A 20,177-nucleotide genomic window follows, 5' to 3' on the forward strand; every position below is an offset into this window, starting at 1 on the left:
CTCCCAACTTCCTACAACATGCATACTCATTCCAACATGCATAAGGGTATAAAAACTAGGCTAAACTCCAACAAACAACAACAAAACACAAGAGGGAGCATACATTCATCAAAACCCAACTCAAAGCCTATAACCTTAGATCTAGCTATATCATGCAATTTTAACCCTTAACCCTTTTTAAAACTTGCTTAAAACATGATGAAGAGCAAGGATCTACACTTACCTCTTGAAGATCGAAGGTAGGTGTGACCCTAAACTTGGAGGTGAGGAGGAAAACAGTCTCCGGAAGTCTCCAAGCTCTAAAATCTTGGATTAAGTTTCAAACTTCAAAAACAAGCGAAAACTCATGAAAATTTAAAGGAAAAACATAAAATCATCAAGGGGAGGGCAAGAACTTACCTTTACCCGAAAATAGAGAGAAAAACTCACCCGTTTTCAGACTGGAGGCCTCTTATAGGTGGCTGGCCAGACCACCTTCGGGGGCCGAAAGAGAGCTCCCACAGCAGCACCATGTTCGGCAGTCGAACCTGGGCTTGTCCCTCAAAAACGTTTTTCTTTTAATTTAAAACCTTAACTCAAAACCAAACAATAAAATCATGAAAATCATTTTGTAAAAACATATTTTTACCCTTCTAAAAGGTTTCGCTATCCGAGATTCCCGAATTCCAATGGGAATTCCGTTGGAAAGTTGAAATTCCGACACTGGAATCTAGCCGGGTATTACAAGGATTTACTAAATCTTTTTTGTGACTAGAATATAAACGAAAAGGTTATACTAATTCAGAATATCAATAATTTTGATTTAATTTTGATTAATCATGTATTATTCACCTTTAATGTAAAAAATATACTATATACCGTTGAAAAGCTTATATCATGTCATAACATTCTTAGTATTACACATATCTTTTTTTTTGCGAAGTCTATTAATTTATTGATTTTTTTTCTCTTAATTCAATAGTGATAGAAGTGCGTTTTTTTTAAAACAAATACAATAAAAGTTAATTACAAATAATTTAAATATAAATAAAATTGAAAATATTTAAATTCATAAAAATTCTATAATTAATTTAAATTATAAAATTTAAAATAAATAAATTTAATATCTAAATTTAAAGACTAGTATTTAAATAAAGATAAAGAATTTTAAATTATAGTTTTATATTTGTCTTTCTCTAAAATTTAGAATTTTTAATAAATAAAATAAATAAACGAAATCAAAATTCAATTTTGGTATAATCAATTATTTGTATATGTGTTTGATTTGCTTCAATAATGAAATATTTTACATGTTGCTATACATGCTTTAATGTATTTCTGGTTAAATATAAAAATTAATATTATAATTTAAATGCCATTCGAAATTATAGATAGTTAATTTATATGAGCATATTTTAAATTTATCTACTCTATTGAAAAATGATATAAAGTGATTAATAATTTTTTACATGATTCCAAACTTAAAATTTCTCAAGTGTCTTTTTCTTTTCAATTTTTAAAATAAAAAGGTTTTCTAGTTTCCTTCAAGATTGGAATAATAATTTCTCACTCTCTATTTCAATCTGCATCGCAACCTAAACATTATATATTATTTTAAAAAATCATAACTTATCTATAAAAATTCCACCCAAATATTAGGGAAAAAATCCAGTATTTTGGGGTTACCACTTATGGTTGACAACCACAACCCGACAATCATTGATCGGGTTTTACCCGAACCCGAATCTGTTTTATGCTTTACTTTGAGCTCAAGACAGAAAATAGCAGCGGGGGAGGCTTTGTTTTCCAGATTTCACATATATAAATAGAAAATTCAAGCAACCAAACGCCCTGAAATCTCCACCGCTATGGCTGCTTTACAGTATCTGGAGTCTCTTCGCAACGCGCATCCCGAACACGCCGAGTGGTACAATTCCCTTGCAGATCTGTATCAGAAGAAGCTGTGGCACCAACTCACTCTCAAGCTCGAGCAGTTCGTTGCTTTTGCTGTCGTTCAGGTACAATTTCCCTCTTTACTTTGATTTTCTCATCTCTACAAAGGTATATTTGTATATGTGGTATGCATGTTTGGTTTTGTGTTTCTTGATGTTGAATTTGATCGGTTAGGGTTTTCTGGATCTCTGTGTCATATGGGTGTCTTTTCTGAATGGAAATTTGGTTCAGTTTGTTTGTTTCGAAGGAAATGTGGAATTCAGGGTTTTATGGGATAATTAGGGTTTTAGATGTGCGGAAGATTGGGTAAATTCAAGTGGTATGCTAATGAGTCATTATGTTTAAATTTGGAAATTAAGGTTTCTAGCTGGGTGCTAGACTTTGAGTTTTAGGTTTTCTAGCCAGCCTTTAGCCGCTGAGAGTATTCTGGACTAAAATTATAAAATGTAATAGGTTCAGCTGGACCTGAGGTTCAACTGTCGCAGGTTTGGTGCTTTGCTTTGCGTTTAATCTTCTTTTTTATTTATTATATCTGTTATCTTGCAGCTAACTACAATTTGCAAACGTCATGCTTAAAAATCGTAATATCTTTGCATCCAATATTTATGGCTGTCAAGTAGTTTTGGGGGGTTATTTTTATTTTCAAAATGTTTGGTTTACTGGGAAAGTTGTCCTTAATAGTGTAATATTTGTAGTCTTGAATTAATCTAGTAAAAGCATAAAATATATAGGGTCTGATATATGCAGCATTTTTTGCTTAATTGCATGATAAGCATAAAATGATTTTGGCTAACTCTCTTCCTGCATAAATGGCACTTCATTTTATTTGCTGATTTTTGCTGGGGGCTGGTCATAACTTCCTTATGAATGTGGAATGTGATATATGGATTTATCTATGTTAATTTCTCTCTTCCTCCCTTACAAATGATTGGCCATTTTTTCCCAGGCAAGGCTCTTGCAAGCGGCGAGAGCCTTTCCTTGCCTGGTTTGAGGTGCAAGGCGAGGTGAGGCGTCGGCATGGCTTTTTCTTCTTTCTTTTTAAAGACCAAACCATAATCCATATTTCCTTGGAAAACTAAATTCTAGTTACTAATTAGAGGATATATCTCCATAATTATGCTAATTAATTAGGGATTTCTATCCTATTACTAGGCTAATTCATTAGAGATCTATATCCGTATAATTATGCTAACTAATTAGTATACACAAATGGAATTTTTATTTGCACAATACAAAATTAATTTAATTGCTTTAATAGAATCCTTTTCTTTTAAACTGAAAAGTCTCTCTTTCTTTTTGGTTCCAATTGCATAATCATAATTATGCTAACTAATTAAAAAGGAATTAATACAATATCTATACATATAGATACACACATCCGTATATATATAAGTATGGTGCCTCACTTCAAAAAGGTGTCACCTCGCCAGTGGGGGACCCTATTGCCTTAGTGTCGCCTTTCGCCTTCTTTTTCCCCATATTGATGTCTAACATATTTATGTGGTTACATGACATTTCAGGCTGGTGACACATTGATTCAGCTGTATCATAATTTTATCTCTGATTTTGAGACCAAAATTAATCTTCTCAAGCTTGCACATTTTGCGGTTATAGTCTCTAAGCAGTATAAAGAGAAAGATGCAGCCATTAGCTATCTTGAAGGGGTGATTGAAAAACTTAGAGAGACTAGAGAACAGCGCAATGAAGAGCCAATTCTGTATATTAAGATGCAATTAGCTATCTTCAAGCTTGAGCAAGGGGATCAAAAAGAGTGCAAGAAGCTTCTAGAAGATGGAAAGAGTACACTGGATAGTATGACTGATATTGATCCATCTGTATATGCTAATTATTATTGGGTTTCATCTCAGTACCATAAATTTCGTCAAGAATTTGCAGAGTTCTACAAAAATGCCCTTCTTTACCTTGCATACACATCAGTGGAATCCCTCTCAGAACCATTTAAGTTGGTATGTGCTTTTTCCTTTTGGAATCTACATTACAATGTATGTATGTTATTTTGTTTTTTCTCTGTGTGCTATCTTTCTTCAAGTTTTTTCACATTTGTATTTCCAATATCTTTCTCCTTGAAATTTTCTTCTATTATGCATGTGGAGTGGGAGCCTTTAAATTATGGGAGAATTACCCTCTGGTCTGGAGAGTTTACCATTTTTCACTACTTTGTCCCTGTATTTTGGTAATTACATTAAAAAGTCCTTAAGTTTTGAATCCATCTATCATATGGTTTCTCTGAGTTTTTTATTCCTTTATTCAATATTCTAAAACCTGGTCTAATAAGAGAATTTTTATTGTCCCTGTAGTAGTGCCTGTGGTTATGCTAGGATTTTGTGGTTAATTCATATCTTAGTGCGATGAATCTGAAACTCCAGTACTTGATAAATCTATATCTAAAACGCACTGGTTATAGGTACTATACAGGAGTGTATTAATGATGTGCTCCCTAAAAAGGAAATTGTTACTGTTGCATTAATATGAGGTTACTGAGATTGCCTATTGTAGTTGCAGAACTCTTGTTTGTTGATTGCTGTTGTTATTTTCTGATGCAATTAATTCTGTGATCTAGTGGCTTGCTTTTCTTTCTTTCTTTTTTTATTTTTTTATTTTTTTGAATTCTTTGTATACATGTTGAGATTTGCATTGTTGGATGTCACATGTTGACTGTTTAATTTTCAGGATTTGGCATTTGATCTCTCTCTTTCTGCACTTTTGGGAGATAACATCTACAACTTTGGAGAATTGCTTGCTCATCCTATTGTAAGAATGTCTTACATAATGTTTGTTCCTTTTTTTTTTCCGATTTTATTGTTAATATTGAATGTGCTCCCTAGTAAATCTTCTTCTCCTATTACAACATCATGATTATAGGAAAGTAACCCAATTTTTTTTAGCAATGCTTAGGTTTCAACCTGATTAGAGGTTTCGAAAACAAATGTTTGTAGACCTGGGATGTAATTAGACAAGTCAATTTTCTGTTAGATCAAGGGCCACGGATCATTAAGTGTGGCAATTGATTTGCATGTCTTTTAATGCTAAAAAATCCTTTAGAGCACATTTGTGAAATTATCCCCTGAAGTCTAGAGCATGGAGTGCTGTTGTGTACAATTGGCCTCTTATAATCCAGATGTAAGATTGTGGCTGAAGGTTTTCATCTATTCTGCTGTAACTAAAAATGCCTTAATAAACTGCCCAGCCAAAAGTAAGTTTTGCTAAATGTTTCCTAACTTACAGGGTTGAACAATTGTCTGCTAAAATATAAGTAATTGCTTATCACAGATTTGCCTATCCATACACTTTCTAGAAGATGCTGCTGGTGGGCAAGGAATGCCTGTTCAGTTACTTGATGTTTAATTTCTGTTACATGATGCTATTTAACTATCCAGTTGTGGGACTGACAACAAGGCTACTAATCCTCGTTCCCACTTTGCATGGAACATAGAAGTATAGTTTAGGGTTATGCATAGTGTTGAAAATGAGTACCAAATTGTAAACAATAATTTAAATTTCCATACAATAAAAAATCATTTGATTCCCTGGAAGATAAATGTGGCCGTAAATGGAATATTAAGTTGCTAAATATTGGCATTACTTTTACAGCATAGAGAAATATTTGCCAATGGCTACATTTGCTTTGTAGATGGATTGCCTTTTTGGAAATTTTGGATGGATGACTTGTGAGAATGCTTGGCAAGAAAGTGTTGTAATATAAGCATACTAAGAAAAAAAAAAGGAAATGGAAGGGGCCTCTCACTGAAAATTACTGGTGGAGGGAGATGATGTGTTTGGTGTACCTAATCTCTAGTATAGCAAATGTTGGATGATAGAGCCACAAAGCAAATTTTCATAAATAGAATGATACAGTTGCACAGCTTAAATTTTGGTTCCCTGCTTGTTTCCTTGTGAGATATGCCTTTTATCTTTGCTAGTGTGGCTTGAGATCAGATTCCGTTGTCTTATATACATATTTTTTTTCTTGCATTTTATCTATTGGTATATGTTTGGGATGATGACTATCTAATATTCTGCAGATAAATAGTCTTCTGGGAACACAAGTGGAGTGGCTTTATCATATTCTTCAGGCATTTAACACTGGCGATCTAGTTCGCTTCCAGGAATTGTGTCGCGTGTATAATGCGTCCCTGAGAGCCCAGCCAGCGTTAGTTGAGAATGAGCAGAAGCTATTGGAGAAGATTAACATCCTTTGCCTGATGGAAATCATCTTTAGGTATCCTTTTACTTCTAATTGGTGGTATCTTTTCTTGTAATTTGCATCTTTAAAGTTCACAAAATTCAGTTCTACGTGCAAAGATCATGTTTGACTGAACTAAGAGATGCTTCTTTGCAGCCGTCCTTCTGAAGATCGAACTATTCCACTAAGTGTCATTGCTGAGCGTACAAAGCTTTCCATTGAGGATGTGGAGCACCTTCTCATGAAGAGTCTTTCTGTAAGTTCTTTCTGGGATGGTGGGGTTTACTGCTTACACTTGCTGTTCTATTTTTTAATTTTATGTTTAATTGATGGAAGACAAAAAACGCAAGTGAAAAGTAAGAATAGTAATTCTCACTTCCAAAAGATATAATCTTGTAATTTTTTATGACTATTGAAGTCTAGTGTGACTGACCGCTTGATTAATCATTGAGCGAATTGTTACAATAAATGTAATGCACAAAATGTTGAAAATAAAAATAGGGAAAAACTCTTGTATTTATTTTTTTATTAGAATCATAGCATAGTGGAATCCGAAAGATTCTCGCATCATATATCAGGTTTTGATTTCGTATAAAAATTTTAAGATGTGGAAGAAGGGGCACCCACGTGCGGGGGCTGGGGCTGGGGCGGAGTGGGTATAATTAGAGACTGATAGAAATGCAAGGATGATGCATGGTGACTAAAAGCGTTTTTTCCTACAATAATAGTATTTGTCCCTCTAACAAGGATGATAATGATGGTCTAGAAGCATCCTTACCAATTTCTCTTTAGATCTTGGCTGGTTGATGCTGTACATCATGCTTTTAATTCCCATGGATTTTGAATTAGATGAGTGGTGAAGAATTAGTTGCAGAAAGGGGTATTGGGAGTCTGGAATTTTCTTGTCCTCTATATGCCTTTAAAGAAACCCTGCAGATTCTGGTCTCAACTGGATGCCTCAGTGAATGCACTTTGATGTAAACCCCATTGCTTCTGTGGGTTTTGCTTGGTGTTGATGTCACACAGGAAGAGAATACCTGCTTGGTAGTTTAGGATTAATATTTGAAGTATCTCTTCCTCCAACCTGCTTTCTAAAAGAATCAATGTCGTTATTACCTTGAACCTGCTTGTTAATTTGATTCCCCAAGTTGGAAGGATCAAGAAGCTGGAGTTTAGGACAACCAGCGAAGAACAAGAATTATGAGTGACATTGGTGTTAGGACTGAAGGCAGCAGGAAAATGCAATCTCCTTGTTGCCGCCTCCTGATACTAGTATTGAAATCTCCATGCCATCGGATAGGAAGGAGTATTACCAGCCTAATCCATTTGTCCAGATCACTGGAAAATATACACCAAAAACGACATTATTCTTATACACTTACACTTAAGAGGGCCTTAATGAGTATGGATGTGATTGTGAATTGCATAAATTTTGTGTTTCTTCATTGCATTATGTAAACTTGGTTACTGCATCCTGTAGTAAGTGCTATTTATTTGCGTATAGAATTGCATTTTCTATAGTGTAAACACAGTTTTATTACAGGTCCATCTTATTGAGGGTATAATTGACCAAGTTGAAGGAACAGTACATGTGTCTTGGGTGCAGCCAAGAGTTCTGGGGATTCCACAGATCAAATCCTTGCGAGATCGACTGGATAATTGGCTGGAGAAAGTACACACTGCCTTATTATCTATTGAAGCCGAAACACCTGATCTAGTAGCATTGTGATTTAATCTTTTTTTAATCTATTTTTTGGCATTTTCCCTTTCTGTTATTGATTTCCTCTCTGCCCATTGTAACAAATTCTAAATCCAAAAGGGAAAAATTTGTAGGCAGCTAAGTGGAGAGACTAGATTAAGTCACACTAGGGCAGTTGGGCCAACTGGGTTTGCTTCCTTGTCATATTGCAGAATCCTTTTCCTGAATCAATTTTCTGAAAGAAGCAGCGCTGTACCTTTTCACTTGGAATTTGTGAGTTCTAAGTGGCATGCCTAGAGATACATTTGAATTCATTTAGAAAAAGAAAGGGCGTATCTACTTCAGTGTGGTTTATTAAACTAATTTGTATTGAGAAATTTACTTTGATCCATCTGAGATCTATCTGCCTGTCTGGTTGCTATTCAAACGGTAGTTTTATGCATCTTGTATGTGGACGTAGTAGAACATCATTTCTGATGGCTATTCTCATATTTCTATCGAAGTCTGATTAATCCTTAATGTGAATGATTATACACTACTTTATTCCATCATTTGATAATCGGTGAACTGTTTTGTTATTTCTATGGCTGTTTTCAATTTCATTACGTAATTTCAATTTTTTTTTAGATTTTTCAATTTTTGATTTAAATATATATATATATATATATATATATATATATATATATATATATATATATATATATATATATATATATATACATACATACATATATATATATATATACATACATATATTTTGTTTTTAAGATTTTAATACTCCATAGTATTGATTTCATATCAGTTCAAGCAAATTAATCAGTCCATTCATATAAATCAATCTATTCATAAATCAAAATAATCCAATAATATTAATTTTTTATACAATCAAAATAATGAAGCATAAATTCTGTTTGCTTTAGGAGAATATTTTCCCGGTATTTATTGCCAGGTTTGTGTTCAAAGAAAAAAATTATGTAATTTTGTGTTTTTATAAATTTATTACTATATTTTATTTTAAAATTAAAATTAAACAATAAAAAGTAAATTGTTTTATTAGAGGAGAAACTTTTCAAATATAAGTTATTATGCACAAATAATGTCAATTTAACTATTAAGCAATTCAAAATTAATTTTAAGGCTAATTTCAAGAAATCCAATAAATAAATAAAAAATTAAACCTAATAAATTCAGTAATCATCTCATGAATAATCATCCAAACTCACATTTGAATTTTATTTTATTATTAATAACGAAATGAATAAATGGTTCATTCTTCCAACAATAAAATCAATGTCAAACCCAACTCATTCAATTATCACTGAATAATTCAGGTGATCCAAACACAAAATTTGACTTAATAAATCAAATATTAAAATAATTGTAAATCAATAACAAAAGCATCAAAGACATACCCAATTCAAACAGAAGATATTTTCAAATTACCTAATCAACTTTTAAAATTATGGCAATGGTGGCCGAGGGTGGGAGAATTCAAAGAGAGAGAAACGGGAGGAGGAAAAGAAAGGAAAATTGGGGGGGAGAGGGATGCATGCAGGAAGAAAAAGGTGGGACCGGTTTGATTCACCTAGTTTGATCCTACTTATTTGATTAATTGGGGGAGAGGGACGCGTGCAGGAAGAAAAAGATGAGATTGGTTTGATTCAACTAGTTTGATCCTACCTATTTGATTTGATTGGTCTGATCTGTATTTTTTTTATTCAACTCATATCTTTTTTTATTTTACAAATAAATTCAGAAAAATTTGTAAATATTTACGAAAGTCTGAAAAAAATCTTTAGAATATAAAAATATTTAAAAATTTATCACGTGGTTTTTAAATAATTTAAAATAAAATTTTTAAAATATATACAATAAATTTAAGAACTCCAAACTAAAAATTCAAAAAATTCTAAAGAAATTTAATAATAAGTTTACATTTAAATACCAAAAATTTTACACAAATAATAAAATAAATAAAAATTCAGGATGTTACAGTAATAGTGATGGCCTGTTGCACATTAGGGAGGTTACAAGCTACTGTTGCTACAATGGCGATAGAGAGTTGGTCAGTGATTTGAGAGAACCACTGTTAAGCGATGGAGGCTATAAGATGGGCTGTTGCAACAAATAAAAAGATGCATGTTTAGGGTTAATTTTCTTTTTAAGTATGATGTTATAAGATTTTTCAAAAGTTTTTGGACAGAATTAATCCATCATTAATTTGTTGCAAATCCATAAAAAATAATATTGACATCGCTTTCGTCACTAATCCCTTGCTATATTTGTCACAATTCCTTTTATTCCAACAAAGTTTTAAATGAGTTTCTTTTAAATGAATTTTAATTTCTACACCAATATCATATTCAATGAATAATTACATTTGATTTGCAATTAAGTTTTTATGTAATTTATAATAATACATCTAATTTATTTTAAATAAATAAAAATATTTTGAAAAATGTACATATGCGTTATTTATATTATCTAGACTCTAAATAAGTAATTAAATTTTATTATGAAATTATACATGTATTATAATAAGTAATAACAGGGGTATAAATGAACCAAACCCTTCGTGAGTTACTCGAGGTTCGGTTTGATAAAAACTCGATCGAACTCGACTTGATTTCTAAATGAATCAAATTCAAACTTAATTTTTAGACTCGTTTAGTAAACGAGTCAAGTTTGAGCTCCATAGTATTCAGCTCGTTAAGACTCGTGAGTTTGGCTCGTTTCTGAGTTCATGAGTAGACTCGCGAATAGATTCATGAGTAGACTCGCGAATAGATTCATGAGTAGACTCGCGAATAGATTCATGAACAGTTTTGTTAAGTATGCTGAAATTATTATTATAAGATAAATAAACTCAAACACTGGATATACTTTCATGAGTCAAATCTAAATTTTCTAAAATTCAGTTTTATATAGTTTAGTTATACTCTTAAACTTGCATATATTTGGATCATTAAGATTTAAAAACTTATCTTTATAAGTTTACGAGCTAATTTGTAGATATACTTATTTAACTAAAATTATTTTAGTTTTAAACTTATTATTTTTAAACTAAAATTCATTATACATGTAAATAAATTGAAATATAAAAGCTCAACTCAGCTCGATAAAAGTTTGATTTCTCTAAACTTATTTGCTAAATGGGTCAAATTTGAGTTTCTTAATACACTACAAAAAAACTGTAAAATTGCGACCAAAATTAGCGACCAAATTTTTTGGTCGCTATATAGCGACCAATCAGCGACCATTCTGCTACTAAATGAATGAAATAATATTTTTATTTAATAAAAAGCTTAGCGACCAATTTTTGGTAGTTAATTGGTCGCTATTTAGCGACCAAATACAAAATGGTCGCTAAATCTAGCGGGAATTAATGGTGCGAATTATTAGCGACCATATTTGCGACGAAATTGCGACAACTTTTTAGGCGGGAATATAATGTTGTAATTTGCGACCATATTTAGCGACTAATTTTTTTAGTCGCTAAACAGCGACCAATCAGCGACTAATCAGCGACCATTTTATTTTTAAAATTTTAATTTAATTTTAAATTAAATTTTATTTTATTTAAAATTTTAAATTAAGATTAAATATACTGTTAAAATATTTTTTTATAATTTTACATATATTCTTATTTTTAGTACAATTTATTTTACGTATATTCTATGTCACTGTAGATTTGGATGAATATTTTAAAATTGTGATTTCAGATGTGTGCTTTCTCAGGTTTGTGAGATCTAAATATTATGATTAAAGAGGAATAAAATACAACTAAATCTTTAATTATTTTAATTAAAAAAATTAATTAATTAATTTTAACTTAAAAAAATAATTAATTTATTTTAACTTAAAAAATTGAGTAATTAATTTTTAATTGAAAAATTAACTTAAAAAATTAATAACTTAAAAAATTATTTAATTTTTAATTGAAAACTAATACATTTCTAAAATAAAAAGTCCTAATAGTTTTTTTAAATATATTTTTTAGTTAAGTTATAAATTATTATTTTTATTATTATATATCTTTATCAGTGTATATGTATATCTAATTAAGTTATTATTATTAATTCTACTCAATTTAGATTATTATTATCTATTATATTAAGTTAATTTTAAAAAATACAATTTTATATTGAAACCCTAATTCTAAAATCACGTTGCATCCCTCACCCACTCCCCCTTCTCCTCTCCTCCCTGCTCTCTCTCTCTCGCTCGGTCTCTCTCGCTGGCTCTCGCTCTCTCTCGCTCGCTCTCTCTCGCTCTCTCTCGCTCGCTCTCTCTCTCTCTCTCTCTCTCGCTCTCTCTCGCTCTCGCTCGCTCGCTCTCTCTCGCTCTCTCTCGCTCTCTCGCTCTCGCTCTCTCTCTCTCGCTCTCTCTCTCTCGCTCGCTCTCTCTCTCTCTCTCGCTCGCTCTCGCTCGCTCTCTCTCGCTCTCTCTCTCTCGCTCTCTCTCGCTCTCTCTCTCTCTCTCGCTCTCTCTCTCTCGCTCTCTCTCGCTCTCTCTCTCTCGCTCGCTCTCTCTCGCTCGCTCTCGCTCTCGCTCGGTCTCTCTCGCTCTCGCTCGCTCTCTCTCGCTCTCTTGGATTTGTGAGTCAATTCTTCTTTCTCTTTGTCGTGATCTGCTGCAGTTTTAATTTTTTGTTGTTAGTCTATGATCCAACTCATTATTTGTTGTTTCTGTTTAGATCTGTTGCTTAATGTGAAGTATTTTTTGTTGTGTTCAGCTATTTAGCTTTGATTAATTCACATTTCTTGCTTAATTTTACTTATATCTATTTTTTTAAGAAGCTAGAACTGGGAATGTTATTGCGAATCACATTCGTGATACTTTCCTTCTAATGGATTTTGATAATTCTTTTCACTCTTTTTGTTGGATCTGTGATGTGTATTGTATTGGATCTAATCATTTGGGATGGGATCTTGATGTATTGTGCTTCACTGGGAATGTACATCTGTGCTGATCATGGTTCTTCTGCAATTTATTTAGATTTTGAGTAGCCTGCAAATGAGGAGTCAATGTTGAAATTTTAACTTTTTAAATTTCTTCATGCGTTTTCTTTTCCCTTTTTCCCAAGGAATGATAAGCTCAGTCTGGCCTATTATTTATTTCTTATTTCCTCTGGTATGTAGAATGACAGCTGTGCCACTTGCCTGTTATTTATTTGCTTGATATTGGGAATTGTGGACCCCTATTTCTCTTGTTTACTGCGTTTTTATATATATAGACACTTATTTTAGATGGATGCAATCAGTACTGAGATATAGTTCCTCTGTTGTTTTCTTTGTAGAAATTATTTTGGCATGGCTACATATAAGCCAAATAACATCCTCATTACTGGGGCTGCTGGCTTTATCGCGTCCCATGTTTGCAATCGGCTTCATAGGATTCCTGGGAGATTGTTCTTAAATGGGTCCAGCAATATTGCTTCACTGTTTACACAACAAGGCAAGAAAGGGACCAATCAGGATGCCATGATTGTTTGGGAGGTTAGCTTTTTCTTTACCTACTTTGCTTCATTTTTTCTTTATTATATTATCATTGGGATGGCCTGATCGGAAATCAAATAGATTTATCTATCATTTATTTATTTCCTGTGTTTCATGGTTAGATTGCATACGAGCAGTTATAAAAATATCATGTTTCTTGAATTTTAGTCAATCTAATAGTAGTTTGAATTTTAGTCAAACTTGCTAAGGAAGGAATTGGTTCAAAACCTATTATCATAAAATCAAAAGATTAGTTTACCTCTATGTATGAAGTTCCTGCAATGTGCATTAAAACCCAAATGACTTGTAATTTATTTATTACATGAGATCAATCTTTTATTTATTGATCACTCTTTTATTTATTCGTTTATCCTATTACATCTTTATGGTTTCTTCCTGCAAAATAGTCAATGACGATGCAATTGCTTTATTTGTTTCCTATCATGTGGGGCATAGAAGTCTACTGCCAGTTGGTCAGCATTTAGTGTGTTGAAGACACTGAGTTGCTGAGATTAATTTTGAAATTTAGCAGCCTGTCTTATTTTTAACTTTTATTTATTTATTATTTTTATTTCCTAATTTTAATTTATTTAATATTTATAATTAGATGTAATTCTATTCCTAATTTGATTAGGTCCTTAAGCTCTATAAATAGGGCAAATTTTCTGCTATTTAGCAGTTTTAGATTATGACAATTAAAGGAAATAATGCAATTTCCTTAATTTGCCTTTGTTCTTTGTTTGACTCGCTCTCTCTTGGTGATTTTCTTCACAAGTTAGGTTTGGTCCTGCACATTACACTGCATGAGGTACTTTATGCAGCTGGAGACTATTGTTATTGAGTGATATAAAATCGTTTTCAACTATTGTGCTTGATTGAATAATTGTGCTTCACTATGCCTTCAACCACTGCTTATAAAGTACAATTACACTGCTGAGAACTGTTTTAGCTATTTTAAGGTATTCGAATCATCTGTATTGCTAAATTTGATTCTTTTATTGATTAATCAGATCTTTTTGTTTGCATATAGGGTGAGGCGCAATATTATCTTAACTTCCTGATGATCAATTTGACCTGCATAATCAATCTGATTTACGTCATCCTTACTGTAGCCTATCTATGACTAATATAGTCCATATTGGAGGCATTTAAGTGGTCATCAATGTAAAATTTGATATGTTGAGTTGTATGATTTGTTTTGTCCAAGTATTTTGAAATTGTGATTTCAGATGTGTTTGTTTAATTTGAAACTGTGCTGCTCATTGTCCTGGAATATTCACTCTCCCAATGTAGTTGTGAATTTTAATTTGATATTTGAGCATATGTGTCAACTTGTGAATCTTGCTTTCTCAATTATGTCATCAGGTGTGTTTGTTTCAGCAGCTATTAATTATGTTAGGCACGTGTATTCTGTTTCTTCCTATTCTACTTTAAACCCTATTATATTTGATCAGAACGGGGCAAAGAATATTTCATTGTCTAATGATTACAGAAGTGACTTGATATGCATATATTTTTTAGTTTCCCTTTTCTTTTCTTCCAAAGTTATTATGTCTGATTTATAGCCTTGCTTTCGTCTTTTGAAATTCTAAAATGGAGTTTGCAAAACTTCTGCAGGTACTAAACCTGGAGAATATGGACAAAACCAGGCATTGGAAAATCGTGGGCTGTAGCGCATACACAGGGGAGGGACTGCTTGAGGGATTTGATTGGTTGGTTCAGGACATGATGATACCTTAGGATCTAGTCAACATTAAGCAATAGAGTTATGGTTTTTTTTATTGGCCCTCTCAGAGAACTGATTAAGGTCCATTTGTATTGTTTTATTAACTATCTTATTGTTGTGGAATTTAGTCAAGCTGTGAATTCGACAAAAAAAAAAAAGTCAAGCTGTGAAATTTTTTGGGTCAATATTAGTGATTAATCAGCCACAAAAGCAAATTAAATAACAAATATTTTTTTGATTTTACTATTAATTTGCAACGAAATAATGACCAAATGCTTTTTCCTGAGGCGATCAAATAACAATGAAATAGCGATCAAAACAACAATTATTTCGCGATCAAAATTTAGCGATAAAAAAATGGTCTCTGATTGGTCGCTATTTTGTAATACTTAATTTACCATGACACCAAATTAGCGACCAAAAAAATGGTCGCTGATTGGTCGCTATGGTGTAATATTTAATTTGCCCTGACACTAAATTAGCGACCAAAAAAATGGTCGCTGATTGGTAGCTATTTTGTAATATTTAATTTGCATGACACCAAATTAGCGACCAAAAAATGGTCGCTGATTGGTCGCTATTTTAGCGACCAATTTTCAGATTGTCGCCAAAAATTTAGCGACTGGCCAAATACCGACCATTTCATTTTGGTCGCTAAATGGTCGCTATTTCATAATAGCGACCAAATTCTGCCTTTTAGCGACCAAAATTTTGGTCGCTAAATCACTGTTTTTTTGTAGTGTATCTCGACTCGAATTCGAAATGAGTAAAGCTCAAATTCGGTTCAAACTCGAAAAAATTTTAACGAAACAAGTTTGAGCTCTTCTAATCTAGGTTCGGCTCGATTCGTTTACATCCCTAAGTAATAATAAATATTATATTAATAATATTAGGAGGTTTTAAACTAAACTTTATATGCACAAAATCAATATGAAATTAAAATTTTATTTCTAATTAATTTTAATTCTTATTGGTAGATAATATTTTTTATAAAATATAATTATAATATCTTATATTATTATAAAACAAATTTGGATAGTTTTTGTATAAATATATTTTCTATTTTATTATTTATATTAATATAAAAATTATAAGAAAAATTTAATATACACAACATGTGTGACACTGCTCTAGTGAGCTGTTGCAAGTCTAATGGTAGTCGGTAGCTTAGAGAGGTTTGGCTCAGCCAAACACAATTTGAGTCGGCTAAATATAGGAAGTCTAGGCTAATCAGTGGCAAAGTGAGGTTTGATTGACATTGAGAGCAGACATGCGACGTGCCACGGTTTTAGATTTTGACACTGGCTTGGAACCGTGCAGCATTTGGTTTGAACTCTTTTTAACCTAAGTCAGCCAAACTCTCTATGTATTCACTTGGACAAAGGAATGTCAATGTTAGTACCTCCTGTCCCATTCTCATAAAAATAGGAAAAAGTCACAGTTATCACACAAAAATATCATGATCAGATAATCCTAGTGATACAAGTACATCAACAAGCAACCAAGTACAGATATTTAGTGAATGAGCTACTTATTTTATTTCAGGGGTAAAACAGTTATTACACAATCATAGCAACGATCCTCTCTCAACTTGCAGACAGGGATAATGACTACAAGAAGAGGAGGCACAATCTAAGGACTCAACAAGCCTACGGTGGCCAGTTAGGTCCAGCCTTTGCTGGTGGCCAACTAGTCACTCCCCCCCTAAAGAGCCTTAAGAATAAGTAGAGTTGTGGTAAGAGGAGACATCAATATGTCAGAGGTGACACCTCCTTTCCACACTATTCTTCGATCATTCTCGCTCTGATACAAATTGTCACGGTTTTAGATTTTGACACTGGCATGGAACCGTGCAACACTTTATTTGAACTCTTTTCAAGCCAAGTCAGCCAAGCTCTCTACGCATTCACCTGGACAAAGGAACATCAAGGTTAGGACCTCCTGCTCCATTCTCATAAAAATGGAAAAAAATCACAGTTATCACACAAAAATATCATGATTAGATAATCCTAGTGATGCAAGTACATCAACAAGCAACCAAGCACAGAGATTTAATGAATGGGCTACTTATTTATTCCAAGGGCAAAACAGTCATTATACAATCATAGCAGCGATCCTCTCCCAACTTGCAGATACGGGAAAACGCCTGCAAGAAGAGAAGGCACAATCCAGGGACTCAACAAGCCTACGGTGGCCAGCTGGGCCCAGCCCTCACTAGTGGCTAGCTGGGCCCAACCCTCGCTGGTGGCCAACTAGTCACTCCCCCCCTAAAGAGCCTTAAGAACAATTAGAACTGTATGGGAGGAGACATCAATATGTCTGAGGTGACACTTCCCCTTAATAAATAGATAAAAAGGAATTACAAAAAACTGATGCGACCCTTTACTTGCTATGAATTTATACTAATTTTTTTCAACATTGCTTTCAGAAAACGACATTGTTGAAAAAAATTATATTTTAGTACCCCAAAACTCTATGACCTTGACACAATGCATAAAGGCAAGTAGTGCAGTGTTGGTAAGAAGCAATAGGAGGCATGCACATGCAACTGGTGGGTTGCAAGTCTATCAAGCCTATAAAGTTTTGAACTGAGGTTAAATTGGTAGAATGCATGTTGGTAGGCCTATGGCAGATGCACATAGAAGTTCTAACAGGTCTAGAAGCACGTTGGAAGGTTCTAGATGACATTGGAATGCGCTGGTTGTGTCTAAAGCTTCCCACTAACCTAGCGAGGCAGTCTGGGAGATTTTTCTCCCATATGAACCTTATTTGGCAGTTTCTAAATATTTTTTGGTGGGGCCCATAAGATATTTATCACTTTACCATATGGTCCTTGTATTTTAAATATTTTAGAAATAGTACTAAGTGAATTTCAGTCACATGTAAAGGAGGTGGAAGAAACTGTAGATACCCCACACCTCCTCATTTTTAGGCATCCTTGAAAAAAGCTTTGTAAGAGCAAATCTCTCCAAAGTTGTAACCTTCCTTGTATTTATTTTCTCCTAAGCAATAAGAGCTTTCCATTTGCTTCACTCTTGTGTTTTCTTCACTCCTTAGTTTTTCTTTGGTTCTTTTAACTTATATATGTTAGTGCCTCTCTTTGTAGTCCATTATTTTTGTTGGGCTATCTTGTGTTGGAAGCTCACTTATTCTCAAGAAAGACTAAGTGTTGCACAAACCTTTTGAGTTTTAGCAAATTGGTACTAAAAACTTCAAAGGGGCGTAATATTCGGTATTAAAGCATCATATTGTCAAGCTAAATAGTAGATTCAAGTGAGCTAGCTGGTTAGGCAAGGCACAACAACGACGAGGAGTAAGTTCCCATGGTGCAACAACCAATAACCCATAAGAAGGGAGCTAGAGGCAAGTCGCATGAACCAGCTCACAATAGAGAAGAGTTGGGCGACATTGACACATGATTGGCCAAGGTTGAGCTAAAGCTCATTGATTGGTAGAAAAAGTTCGAAGAGCTCGAGTTGCACTTGGAGGAATTCGATAATGGAGTTAAGGAGTTTTGAAGGAAGTGCAAGGTGCACTTAACGCTACCATCAATAAGTTGGCGAATGAAGGTGAGACTATATGCCATACCCTTATGGAGGAGATCACCAAGGTAAAGGAGGATAACCAATTTCTATGGAAGGAATATGTAATACCCGGCTAGACTCCGGTATCAAAATTCCTACCGTCCGGTGGAATCTCGGGTGTCGGAGACCTCTAGAAGGGTAAAACTATGTTTTCATAAAATATTTTAATGTGTTTTATGTTTTAAGCATGAAAGAAAATGAGTTTTTGCATGAAAACAACCTTGGAGGAAAACTCAGGTTCGGCCGCCGAACCTCAAGTTCGTCCGTCGAACATGCATGCGTTTCGGGTGTGCCTTAGGCCCCCGAAAGCATAAGTGAGGGAAACCAGGTTCGGCCGCTGAACATGGCATGCATACGGAGGCACTTTCTGCTCCCGAACGTGACCTGGCCAGCCACCTATAAAGGGGTCCCTTAGCCGAAAACGGGCGAGCTTTTCTCCCCATTTTCGGCCAAGGTGAGCTCTCCGCCATCCCTCGCTGGTTTTGAGTTCCTTCCTTCAAATCTTTGTCGATTTTCATTAGTTTTACCCTTGTTTTGAAGATTTTGAGCATTTGAGCAAGTTTTGGAGCTTGGAGGTTCAAGGAACTCTCTCTCTCCCATTTTCTGAGCTAGGATCGTTCTCCTCTCGATCTTCAAGAGGTAAGGGCCGATCTTGAGCTTATGGCATGTTTTAAGTAAGTTTTAAGTAGATCTATGGGGTAGAATGCCTGTTTAGGTTATGGTTAGGTTTATGGGTTCATGTTATATTTTTGGACAATGTGGATGTTTGATGTGTTGTAGATGGGGTTTAAGATAGTTTGAAGCCCCTAGGAACTTGTATGCTTGAGTATGTATGTTGTAGATTAGGAAAAATGCATGTTTGGATGGTTTTGGGAGGCAAATGTGCATGAGGAGCCAAGTTTCTGCCCTTTGGCAGAAACCAGGTTCGGCAGCCGAAGGACTTTCGGCCGCCGAAGGACTTTCGGCCGCCGAAGGACTTTCGGCCGCCGAACTTGCCTGGGAGGCCAGCCTTTCGGCTGCCGAAGCCTGCCCCCGAAAAGAGACTTTCGTCTCTAGAGGGCACTTTCGGCCGCCGAAGGTGCCGCCGAACCTGTCTGGCTTTCGGCTCTGGAGGGACTTTCAGCCGCCGAACCTGCCGCCGAAAGTGCCCTGTTCAGCCTTCCTTTGCATGTTTTTGCATGGATGTTTTGAGGTGTTTTAGAGGGTTTTTGGGGGATATTTTTAGAGTTATGTTCTAGTTGTTTGGTCCCTCATTTGAGTCCACCTGTGTAGGTTCGGACCTGAGGAACCGAGGACCCCAGCAGTGAGTCAGCTGCTTCAGTCAGTGTCAGAGCTAGCCAGAGGTGAGTAGAATAAACTCTTATCTTTTAATAAATGAAAATTTTAGCATGAATCATGCATCATAAATGCCATGTGATATCCTAGATTGCTTGCATTAGAATTCACGAATATGTTGCATTGCATATCTTGATGTTGATGTGGATGGATGTTGGATGACCCATTGGTCCTCAGTATGATGAGACATGATATGATA

The 20,177-nt window shown here is 34.2% G+C and overlaps 2 protein-coding genes across 2 annotated transcripts; both read left to right on the top strand.

The window, feature by feature from the left end:
- Positions 1-1,747: 1,747 nt before the first annotated feature.
- On the top strand, positions 1,748-8,354 carry LOC110605240 (26S proteasome non-ATPase regulatory subunit 13 homolog B). The gene is made up of 6 exons (XM_021743662.2): positions 1,748-1,997; positions 3,453-3,899; positions 4,624-4,704; positions 5,976-6,172; positions 6,293-6,392; positions 7,680-8,354. Exons 1-6 carry the CDS (start codon positions 1,848-1,850, stop codon positions 7,863-7,865), a joined length of 1,161 nt encoding a protein of 386 aa, XP_021599354.1. The 5' UTR covers positions 1,748-1,847; the 3' UTR covers positions 7,866-8,354.
- A 4,026-nt stretch (positions 8,355-12,380) lies between these two features.
- On the top strand, positions 12,381-15,242 carry LOC122722197 (probable protein phosphatase 2C 74). Its single transcript, XM_043952375.1, has 3 exons — positions 12,381-12,433; positions 13,135-13,333; positions 14,951-15,242. Exons 2-3 carry the CDS (start codon positions 13,148-13,150, stop codon positions 15,071-15,073), a joined length of 309 nt encoding a protein of 102 aa, XP_043808310.1. The 5' UTR covers positions 12,381-12,433; positions 13,135-13,147; the 3' UTR covers positions 15,074-15,242.
- Positions 15,243-20,177: the final 4,935 nt, after the last annotated feature.

This window comes from Manihot esculenta, chromosome 17, assembly GCF_001659605.2.
Source record: "Manihot esculenta cultivar AM560-2 chromosome 17, M.esculenta_v8, whole genome shotgun sequence".
Taxonomy (NCBI): domain Eukaryota; kingdom Viridiplantae; phylum Streptophyta; class Magnoliopsida; order Malpighiales; family Euphorbiaceae; genus Manihot; species Manihot esculenta.